General features: G+C 36.1%; 1 protein-coding gene across 19 annotated transcripts in view; it reads right to left on the bottom strand.

Annotated features, from left to right (window-relative positions):
• The window catches only part of RIMS2 (regulating synaptic membrane exocytosis 2), a 792,768-nt gene that overhangs the window by 625,464 nt on the left and 155,125 nt on the right, over positions 1–12,179 (bottom strand). For 4 of the 19 annotated variants that reach the window (XM_030937589.1, XM_030937577.1, XM_030937584.1 and 1 more), the window contains exons 2-3: positions 2,602–2,634; positions 2,132–2,218 (exon numbers count right to left, since the gene is read on the bottom strand). The exons of the other annotated variants lie outside the window; for them this stretch is intronic. In XM_030937589.1, coding sequence (XP_030793449.1) covers positions 2,132–2,218; positions 2,602–2,634 — 120 coding nt within the window. The remainder of the gene's footprint in view (positions 1–2,131; positions 2,219–2,601; positions 2,635–12,179) is intronic. 19 annotated transcript variants of the gene reach the window in all.

The following is a 12,179-nucleotide window of genomic DNA, read 5'->3' as shown; positions in this document are numbered from 1 at the left end:
AAGAATGTAACTATTAAGAGAATATATTGATTCTGAATTTTTAAAACTACATAAATCATAGAGGAAGAATGAATTAGTGGTCAAAGACATCTTAATTGAAATAATACCAATTAGTCAAGAATTAATTTTTAAATCATCCAAAAGTGCTATTTTTTTCTACCATCTTCCTATCCAAAAATCAAAGCAGATTAGATTATATTTATTATTAAAGTGATTTCTTTTGTGTTTATGCCGATCAAATGTCACTTTGTTACAGTAATCTAAATATCATTTTTTTTTTTGGAGACGGAGTCTCGTTCTGTCACCCAGGCTGGAGTGCAGTGGCACAATCTCAGCTCACTGCAAGCTCTGCCTCCCGGGTTCACACCATTCTCCTGCCTCAGCCTCCCGAGTAGCTGGGACTACAGGTGCCCGCCACCACACCTGGCTAATTTTTTGTATTTTTAGTAGACATGGAGTTTCACCGTGTTACCCAGGATGGTCTCAATATCCTGACCTCATGATCCTCCCACCTCGACCTCCCAAAGTGCTGGGATTACAGGCGTGAGCCACCGCGCCCAGTCTAAATATCATTTTTTTAAAGTCACAAAATATCTGTCATTTTATTTAATGGCCATGGTAATCTAATACATAATATGGCACAATCTTGATTATTTTCAAAACCTCACACACAAGATACATAACTGAACTCATTTAAAACCAAGACAAAATTATATCTAATTATGTTTTGTTATTGGTTTCTCCATTTTATTTTATTTTAAGCTTCAGTGCCATAGTGAAAAAGCAAAACAATGACATTGTGTGGCATTTTAACATAATGCTTGCTAGTTAGAAAAGAAATTATTAAATTTAATTTTACTCCTTATGTCATAAAACTCCTGTATCATAAAAGGATAAAATATGATAAATCAATTATGAAGAAATATTTATTGAGTTCCTACTATGTATTAGGCATTCTGCTAAATGCCAAGAATAAAACAGCAGGCAAGACAAATACTGGCCTGACTTCAATGACCTTAAGTACAGGAAAAGTTCCAATTTGAGAACTACATATTAACTATTAGGAAGAGTATATCACATCATACTTTTACTTCAGTTGAAACTAAAACCCTGACAAAATATAATATAAAATGTATGCAAAGTAGCATAAAATGGATGAGGAGATTATCCTCATCAATAGCAACAAGACAAAAAAGATGTTTATCTTTTACTCTGCATTAAAGGCAAAACATGAATGTTTTTCTGAGTGTTTCATCATACTCGTCATTCTCATTCTCTCCTGGGGTCCATGTCACTTTTCAACTTGTCCATTCCTACAACCAAACCAGCTTCTCCGAAGTCATAATTCAAAAGGAAGCACTGAGGCTAAGTGGTTGGAGCACCTCTGAATATTATGGCAACTGTCAGAAGACTGGAATTTAAATATATGCGGTCTCTCTCACATCCTGAGCTACCTCAACTTCACAACATAAATAATATTGCTTGCACAAAATTAAAATGATACAGAAGTGAACAACTTTCTAAACAGTGTTTTTAATCTATTAACAAAAAAAATGATATCAATACTTCTTTAATGTTTCAGGTCAGTGTGAGAATATATTGCCACATTTCCCAAATTATGTTTCATAATCTAATGAAATGTTTAGTAAAAACAGGATTCAGTGGTCAAATAAATGTATTAAACAGTGTATGTTCTAATACCCTTGGAGCATATTTGGGTTCTCAGAATAATTATAATAAAGAAACTTGCTTAACCTTTTTTAAAACCACCTTTCCAAAACTATTTGACCAAAGATTGAATTTGGGGGTTAATGTCTTTTCACGTTCTCTAGAATAATTTTTGAAAGAAACACACTCTAGTTATATATTGCATTGTTGGAAAAGGATGTTTTACTGAATAAGTATGGCTTACATTATTTATACTAAAATATAGCGGGGTAGGGGGAATTACCTCTTCTTTTTTACTACCCTGTTAATTATCCTTGCCATCTTTTTAGATTTCCATTAAGGGTAATAGTATCAATTTCCTTTCTGAGGGCATACTATTCCAAAGACAGTATTTTAACACATACTTTTCAGTATGTTATACTATCAGAGATAATATTTAGTCTATATAGATCAGCTTACTTACGTCTGGGGCTCCTTTTCATTTTGTTGTTTTTGCTGGGGCTGAAGAACGTTATTTACCAGTTCAGTGATTCCACTAAAGGGAAACCACCTGTTTAAATAAGCAAATAATGTGACTGAATAACCAAATGAATAACAATGTAGGTTAATGTTTTCTTATCCATAATAAAAATACACAGGCACAAAAGCTACAGCCAATGGTAATGTGAGCTCCAATTATCCAGGCAGTCAAAATGTAGGGAAATTAAATTTGAACACTTAACTAGTCCACAAGCAGGCAGCAAAAAACTACATCCAGTCACTATGTGGGTGAAGTAAGAAGCTGCAGGCAGCTCTCTTACAAGCCAGAGAGTCAGAAAGCAGAAGACACACTAGCTGCAGCCTATCCAGTATTAGTATAAGCTAATACCAGAAAGCAGTATGTGGCAAAAGTACAGAAGTCAAGCCTACTACACTCTTAATACATTTACTTACTGTGTCAGCTGTGGTTTGTGTTCTTCTTTGACCCTAAAAAGATAAGTTTGCACAACTGAGTGCACTGTACTATGAAGAGATTTCTATTTACAAATTTGTGTTCATATAAAATGGACACCAAAAATAAGAATTTTATATAGAAAGACTTAGTGCTTTGCCATATATTGAAATTATACATTTCAATCAATTTTACACAAAAAAAGAGAAATTGAATCATTTGTTCTCAACAGAAAACTAATATTAAAATTCTACCTCTGTTTTAAAGCAATGATTTAGTCCTGAAGTTTTCTGAATGTTTTTATTGATATTAAAGATTTTAAAATAATTATGTTAACATACTATATTAAACACAATTACATTTGGTTAAGCACAAATAGATTTCCTTTTCTTAATTTTTCCTTAATATTGAGGTAAGGCATAAGTATTTTAAATAAAACATAGAGTTTTATGAATGTATTTTTTAAAGGCTTACAAATGAATTTCTTTTTTTTTTTTTTTTTTTTTTTTTGAGGCGGAGTCTCGCTCTGTCGCCCGGACTGGAGTGCAGTGGCCAGATCTCAGCTCACTGCAAGCTCCGCCTCCCGGGTTTATGCCATTCTCCTGCCTCAGCCTCCCGAGTAGCTGGGACTACAGGCGCCCGCCACCTCGCCCGGCTAGTTTTTTTTTTGTATTTTTAGTAGAGACGGGGTTTCACCATGTTAGCCAGGATGGTCTCGATCTCCTGACCTCGTGATCCGCCCGTCTCGGCCTCCCAAAGTGCTGGGATTACAGGCTTGAGCCACCGCGCCCGGCCACAAATGAATTTCTTTATGCCTAAAGAAGCAGAGAAAGGAATAGGGGGTGGGGGAGAGCAAGTATCCAAACTCTCTTAAAATAGCTATTAAAATAACTGTATATTAAATTAGAAATATTCATAAGTTAATTATGCAAACAACTATTCCAGACTGAAAATGAATTTAAATAAATAGTATATAAATAACTATAATAAGTCAGTGCTTCACTTCTAGTTCTGCTGAGTTCAATAAAGTCTTGTCTAAAATAGCATATAGAAGAAACTGCTTTCTAATTCTCTGAGATGAGAAGATATTTTTATATTACAAAAATCTAAAAATTCACAGTCAGAAACTGATTTAGAAGTAGACAGTTGTGGAAAGCTAAGACAGCCGATTGAAAGCAGCTGCAGTTCACAGTGCTCAAGGAGAGGAATGAAAGGAGCAAGTCAGTTCAGCACCTTCAACTGAAATATCTGAGTTCTCACATTGAAACTGACTAAGCAAACAACTTGACCCTCAGAGAATAAAGAGAAGCAGGGTGGAGCAATAGCACACCTGGGAGCAGCACAGAGCCAAGGGAAGTGGTCAGTGATTGTGTGACCTGACTAGGAAACCATGCTTCTCCCACAGATCTTTGCAACCAATGGATCAGGAGATCTCCTCGTGAGCCCACATCACCAGGGCTTTGGGTCCAATAGCTATGTGAAGTTTCAGCAGAGCGGCTGCTTAGACACACAGAGAGACCCAGGAGTTTTGCATGCTCTGGCCCCGGAATCTGTGGCAAGGCAGGAGATCCATGTGTGAATGCCCCCAGGAAGGGGACTGAGTCCAGGAAGCAAAGTGGCATCATTCTGTGGGCCCCACTTCCATGGTGCCTCACAAGTTGGGACCCACTGGCCTGGAATTCCAGCCAGCTGGTAGCAGCAGGTTGGAGTCTGCCTGAGTCAGGACTGAGTTCCCAGGGGGGTGGGTGACCACCATCTCTGTGGTTCAGTAGACTCAGTCATTTCAGCCTGCCAATTTTGAAGAATACAGGCAGTTTGGACGAGGAGGGGTCCCCCAGAGAGCAGCATAGCTGCCTTGACGGATCATGGCCAGACTGCTCCTTTAAGCGGAACCCAATTCATTCGTCCTCACTTGGCAAGACCTCCCTGTGATGGCTTCAGCCACTCCAGCAAGGATTCTCTGGACACAGCTTTGATCTTTCTCAGGGATGAAGCTCCCAGTGGTTCTCTGTCTCTGCGGTTCAGTAGACTCAGCCATTCCAGCCTGTCAGCTTTGGAGAATTCAAATGGTCCAGACAAAGAAGGGACCCCTGAATGCAGCATACCTGCTCTACCAAAGGCCCGCCTGATTGCTTCTTTAGGCAGATCCCTGATCCTGTTCCTCCTAACTGGGTGAGACCTCCCAGCAGGAGTTTCCAGTCACCTCCTACAGGCATATTTGGGCCAGCAACAGGTCAGTGCCCCACTGAAACCAAGCTTCCAGAAAAAAGGGAAGGCTGCCATCTTGCTGGTTCACAGCTTTCACTGGTGATAACTCTGGGTAGGAGAAAAACAAAGGCAACTAGGGCCTGAAGGGGACCCCTCACAAACCACAGCAGCCCCACGAAACAGTGCAATCACTTAAAGAAAAACAAACAGAAAAAAACAATAACATCAATAAAAAAGACCCCAGAAAAACCCAAACCAAAGGTCACCAACCCCAAAGACCAAAGGTAGGTAAGCCCATAAAGAAAGAATTAACAAAAAAATGCTAAAAACTCAAAAAGCCAGAATGGCTCTTCTCCTCCAAATGACCAAAACACCTCTCCAGCAAGGGCACAAACTGGACTGAGGCTGAGATGGATGAAGTGACAAGTAGGCTTCAGAAGGTGGGTAATAACAAACTTTGCTGAGCTAAAGGAGCATGTTGTAACCCAATGCAAAGAAGCTAAGAATCATGATAAAACAATACAGGAGCTGATAGCCAGAACAGCCAGTTTAGAGAGGAATATAACCAACCTGATGGAGCTGAAAAACACAACATGAGAACTACAGATCAAGCAAAGAATCTCAGAGCTTGAAGAGTATCATTCTGACATAAGACAGACATACAAGAACAGAAAAAAAATAAACAAGAATGAGAAGAAATGAACAAAACCTCCAAAAAATTTGAAATTCTTTAAAAAGATGGAACCCAAGTCTGACTAGCGTACCTGAAAGAGATGGGGAGAATGGAACCAAGTTGCAAAACATACTTAAGTATATCATCCAGGAGAACTTCCCCAACAGAGAAAGGCCAACATTCAAATCCAGGAAATACAGAGAACCCCAGTAAGTTACTCCATGAGAAGATCAACCCCAAGACACATAATAATCAGATTCTGCAATATACAAATGAAAGAAAAAATGTTAAAGGTAGCCAGATAGAAAGGTCAGGTCACCTACAAAATGTAGCCCATCAGACTAACAGAGGACCTCTCAGCAAAAACCCTAGAAGTCAGAAAAGATTAGGGGCCAATATTCAACATTCTTAAAGAAAAGAAATTCCAACCCAGAATTGTATATTCACCCAAACTAAACTTCGTAAGTGAAGGAGAAAAGGGATCCTTTTCAGACAATCAAATGCTTAGGGAATTTCCATCACCATGCCTGCCTTGCAAGAGCTGCTGAACAAAGCACTAAATATGAAAAGGAAAAACAATTACTACCCACTACAAAAACACACTGAAGTACACAGAACAGTGACATTATGAAGCAACCACATAAACAAGTATGCAAAATAACCAGCTAGCATCATGATGACAGAATCAAATTCACAAATAACAATACTAACCTTAAATGTAAATGGGCTAAATGCCCCAATTAAAAGACACAAAATTGCAAGCTGGTTATAAAACCAAGACCCATTGGTATGCTGTCTTCAAGAGACCCATCTCACATGCAAAGACACACAATAGGCTCAAAATAAAAGGATAGAGGAAAATTTACGAAACAAATTTAAAACAGAAAACACAGGGGTTGCAATTCCAGTTTCCGACAAAACAAAAACATTAAACCAACAAAGATCAAAAAAGACAAAGAAGGTTATTATGGAATGATAAAGGGTTCAATTCAACAAGAAGAGCTAATTATCCTAAATATAAATGCACCCAATACAGGAGCAATCAGATTCACAAAGCAAGTTCTTAGAGACAAAACGACTTAAAATTCCCAAACAAAAACAGTGGGAGACTTTAACACCCCACTGTCAATATGAGACAGATTGAGACAGAAAATTACCAAAGATATTCAGGACCTGAACTCAGCACTGAATCAAGTAGACCTGATAGATACCTACAGAACTCTCCACCAAGAAAAGAACAGAATATACATTTTTCTCATCACCACATGGCACTTAATTTTATCTAACTAAAATGTATCACATAATCTGAGGTAAAACACTCCTCAGCAAATATAAAAGAGCTGAAATAATAACATTCTCTCAGACTACAGCACAATCAAATTAGAACTCAAGAATAAGAAAATCACTCAAGAACACACAACTACATTGAAATTGAACAACCTGGTCTTGAATGACTCCTGTGTAAATAACGAAATTAAGGGAAAAATAAGAAACTTCTTTGAAACTAATGAGAACAAAGACACAATGTACCAGAAACTCTGAGATGCACCAAAAGCAGTGTTAGGAGGGAAATTTATAGCATTAAATGCCCACATCAAAAAGCTAGAAACATCTCAAGTTAACAACCTAACATCACACCTAAAAGAACTGGCAAACCAAGAGAAAGCTCCACAGCTAAAAGAAGACAAGAAATAACCAAGATCAGAACTGAACTGAAGGTGATAACAAATATTAAAAAGCAATTCTTAAAAAAAAAAAAAAAAAACAATGAAACCAGCAGCTGGGTTTTTTTTTTTTTTAATTAATATAATAGACCACTAGATAGACTAATAGAAAGAAGAATCAAATAAACACAATCAGAAATAAGAGGGATATCACCACTGACCCCAGAGAAACATAAACAACCATCAGAGAATACTATAAACACCTCTATGCACATAAACTAGAAAATATATAAGAAATGAATAAATGTCTGGATACATACACCCACCCAATGCTGAACCAGGAAGAAATTGAATCTGTTAATAGACCAATAATAAGTTCTGAAATTGAGGCAGGAATAAATAGCCTGCCAACTCAAAAAGAGCCCAGGACGAGATGGATTCACAACTGAATTCTACCAGAGGTACAAATAAGAGCTGGTACCATTCTACTGAAACTATTCCAAAAAATTGAAAAGGAGGGTCTCCGCTCTAACTCATTCTATGAGGCCAACATCATACTGATACCAAGACCTGGCACAGATACAACAACATAAAAAACCTTCAGGCCAATGTCCTTGATGAACATCAATGGAAAAACATCACACTGATACCAAAACCTGGCACAGATACAACAACAACAAAAAACTTCAGGCCAATGTCCTTGATGAACATCGATGGAAAAATTGTCAAACATCAATGCAAAATACTGGCAAACCAAATTCAGCAGCACATCAAAAAGCATATCCACCATGATAAAGTAGGCTTCATTCCCAAGATAAAAGGTTGGTTTGACGTACAAAAATAAATAAATGTAACTCATCACATAAACAGGACTGAAGGTAAAAAAATGCATAATTTGTCTAATTAGATGCAGAAAAGGCCCTCAATAAAATTCAAAATCCCTTCATGTTAAAAACTCTCAATCAACTAGGTTGAAGAAACATACCTCAAAATAATAAGAACCATACATGAAAAAGCCACAGCCAATATCATAATGAATAGGCAACAGCTGGAAACATTCTTCTTGAAAATGAGCACAAGACAAGGATGCTCTCTCCTACCACTCCTATTCAACATAGTATTGGAAGTTCTGGCCAGGGCAATCAGGCAAGAGAAAAAAATAAATGGTATTCAAATAGGAAGAGAGGAAGTCAAATTATGTTTCTTTGCAGATGACATGATCCTATATCTAAAAAACCCCATTGTCTCAGCCCAAATCATGTCCTTTGCAGGGACATGGATAAAGCTGAAAGGTATTATCCTCAGCAAACCAACACAGGAAGAGAAAACTAAACACCACATGTTCTCACTTATAAGTCGGAGCTGAATGATGAGAACACATGGACACACAGGGGGAACAACAAACACTGGGGCCTGCTGGAGCTGGGTGTGGAGAGAGGTAGAACATCAGGAAGAATAGCTAATGAATGCTGGGCTTAATACACAGGTTGTGGGATGATGTGTGCAGCAAATCACCATGGGACACATTTGCCTGTGTAACAAACCTGAACATCTGGCACATGTACTCCTGAACTTAAAATAAAAGTTGAAGAAAAAAAAAGGAGACAATTCATGATGCATATGATATGAAAAATTAGGTACACCTAACTAAAAAAAACCTTCCACCTCATGTGGCACACATTTAGTGAGTCATTCTTGGGATTAATATTATTCATTTTTTAACATTCCTTTATTAAAATTAAATTATTCCTTCTACAGACCTATTAGTGTGTATTGCTTTCACAATATTCAGGAAATTAAGGGAGACTGACCCAATATAGATCACTGAATATCAAAATGAAATAAGACTGGATATTATAAGGTAGAGAAAAATTATACACAAGCATAATAAAGGCCTCTGAGGGAGTTATACCTGATATAAAGGACGAGTTGACGGGTGCTGATGAGTTGATGGGTGCAGCACACCAACATGGCACAAGTATACATATGTAACAAACCTGCACATTATACACATGTACCCTAGAACTTAAAGTATAATAATAAAAAAAAATCCAAAAAAAGAAAAAAAAATCCTACTCATCCAAAAAGCTCAACTCAAAAAAAACAAAAAAGACCTCTGAAATTTGACTTCCACAATTTCCTAGAACTTATCCTGAGGTAAACTTATGACTACATGATCAGTTTATTAGTTTTTACCTTCTCAAAGGGAAACTAATAATTAGTCATGAAAACTGGTCAGCAAAATCCTAGACTTTCATTAGAAGGCTATACCTAACACTGTAAATTAAATTCTCTTTAGATCAAATTGATTCACTTTCACAATGTGTTCATTTTTTAATGATATAGCAATAAATGAAAGGCATACTCTTAGACATATTTGTGTCACAATAACAAATATAACTGGTATACATTTCTATATTAACAATAAAATTATATCTTGTATTCTCTTTATAAAATTCAGAGTGTAATATCTTATTTGCAAGAACGAAAGTCACGTCATTTAGAATTTAAATATAGTCACAAATGGATTAATATTTAAAAGATTGTTATTTTAACACCAAATGTCATATAAACATTCAAACACAAGCAAACTATAGTGACACTGAATTGTATTTAGAAAACTTGTATTTCTTTGAGAAAAAGACAAAAATCTCTTTTTAGAACAAAACATTCACAAAAAGATAAAAAGATAATGGCAAAGAAAGATTACCATATGAGCTCATTAAAATGAAGAACAATTAAAATGATCCTTCACCAAAGAATAGTTTGCGAAAAACAAGAAATACAGAAATAAACATGTAAATGAGCTCATTTACTTGTTAAAGAAGTCCTGGGTGAGAATCTGCAAGAAATCATGTTGCTCTTAATCAGTGACAAGTTTGTATCATAAATGTTGACATTAATCTAAAAATCAGTTTCCAATTTCAAAATCTTCACTAGAAAACATAGGCATAAAACTCTAAATTATTAAAACTGGGTTTCATAAAAATATCTATATATAAAATGTAAAACATTTGCATCATCCTCCCAAACAAAATATGTATAAATATTTAAAAGATTTATATTTTATAAAATGTCTTTAAACACAGTTAAAAGTATAAAATTATTCTTCTCCTTTTGCCAATATTTGAGATAAAATCACACTGCAAAGTATCTCACCAAAATTAAAATGTTGAGATAATGAATTAAAAATTGGTAATATGAGAAACTAATTACATCACCTATTTCTCTGACAATATGCTAACATTATTAACAGTGAACGCCTACATTCGTCCATTCCAAGAAGCTGATGAGGAGATTCTGGTTTCCAATCTGACATATAAAGAGCTTGGAAATTATCACTCCCATCCTCAAAACGAGAAAAAAAGCTGAACTGAAAATCAACAACTCTTGTTAGCATCATCAACAAATTAATGTGACCTCGCAAATTGCTGCCACAAAAACTAAACAGACAAATACCAAGTTGCACAGCTTACCAGAACCAAAACCCAGTAGCAGAGGCATGCAGGTGGAACCAGTATATCCACAACACTTTATAATTAATTGCCAGAGGCTCAGGGTAGACTACTTTTTAAGTTTCAAATTCCAAACCTTAGTTTCTCAGTTTTACGGGTGCCAACACACTTGCATAAGTTTTATCTCCAGAAGCTCTACCAGGTTCTCTCAGTGAAAATCAGAGAAAAATCCTCTCCTGCATCCAATAGGGGGAGAAGGAAAGTAACCATTTTGAAATGCACTTGAAGCTCTCTCTTTTAACAAGGTCTTCTCTCAAGGGAAAATATTTTATAAAAGACGATGTTTTGCCAAAGCTTAACAGGCCTGAGGAAGGTAAATACCCAATTCCATCCTCCTCTAGCCTTCAATGTAGACAATGGAAAATAGCAAATTCCAGTCCTTTCTAGCCTTCAATGTAGGGAGAAGAAAATACTCAACTCAAGCTTATCGACAGACTGAGGCCCAATGACAGAACTATCAGATGCCTCTCCTCCCTCTACACCTACCCCCAAATCAGTAGAGTTCTTATATAATAACAGGTGAAACAACTAAAAGAACTGCAATCCTCAGAAACTATTTAGTAAGGAGTCAATACAGAAACACAAAACAGCAAAAAAAAAAAAGATAAACACAAAGACAATAGAAAAAATTATAGCCTCTGACGCCACAGCTACAATAAACAGTAAACATAGTCTAACTCTTGTCCAGATAAACATAAAACGTCACACTTAAAAGCTAACTACCTAAGCTCCTTTTACTGAGTAACCCTTGTCCAGCTTTCAATAAGAAATTACAAGGCATTCTAAGTGGCAAGAAAAAATTTCTGAAGAGACAATGAAAGCATAAATCAAATATGGCAGAAAATTTGGAATTGCTAGACTGGGAAAAATAGCTGTGGTTAATATATTAAGAGTTCCAATGTGAAACATAGACAACATGCAAGAACACATTGGCACTATGAGCAAAGAGAGGCAAACTCTTGAATGAATCAAAAAGGAAATGCCAAAAAGAGAAAACAATAGAAATAAAGAATGCCTTTGACAGACTCATCAACAGAGCAGTAGACTTGGGCAAAAAAACAATCAATGAGCTTGAAAATATGTCAATAAAAACTTCTAAAACTGAAAAACAAAAAGACAAAACAGTGAAAAAGATGGAACAGCATATTCAAAAACTGAGGGACAATTATAAAAACTATAACGTATGTGTAATGGGAATAGCAGATGGAGAAGAAAGGAACAAAAAATATTTTCGGTAATAACAACTGAAAATTTTCTAAAATTAATGACAAACACTAAACCACAAATCCAGGAAGCTCAGAGAACACCAAAACAGGATGAATATCAAAAAATGTTTCAAATAAGAATATACTATTCAAACTGCAGAAAATGAAAGACAGAGATGACATTTTGAAAGAAAAAAAGCAAACACCTTATGTACAGAGAAACAGTATAAGAATTACATCAGACTTCTGTTCATACAGAAAAGAAAAAAGTAGAATGAAATATCTAAAGTGTTAAATAAAGAAACCAACCAACCT

Source organism: Rhinopithecus roxellana, chromosome 9, assembly GCF_007565055.1.
Source record: "Rhinopithecus roxellana isolate Shanxi Qingling chromosome 9, ASM756505v1, whole genome shotgun sequence".
Taxonomy (NCBI): Eukaryota; Metazoa; Chordata; class Mammalia; order Primates; family Cercopithecidae; genus Rhinopithecus; species Rhinopithecus roxellana.
The sequence above is the reverse complement of the archived record's forward strand: the minus strand, read 5'-3'. Positions and strand labels throughout refer to the sequence as shown.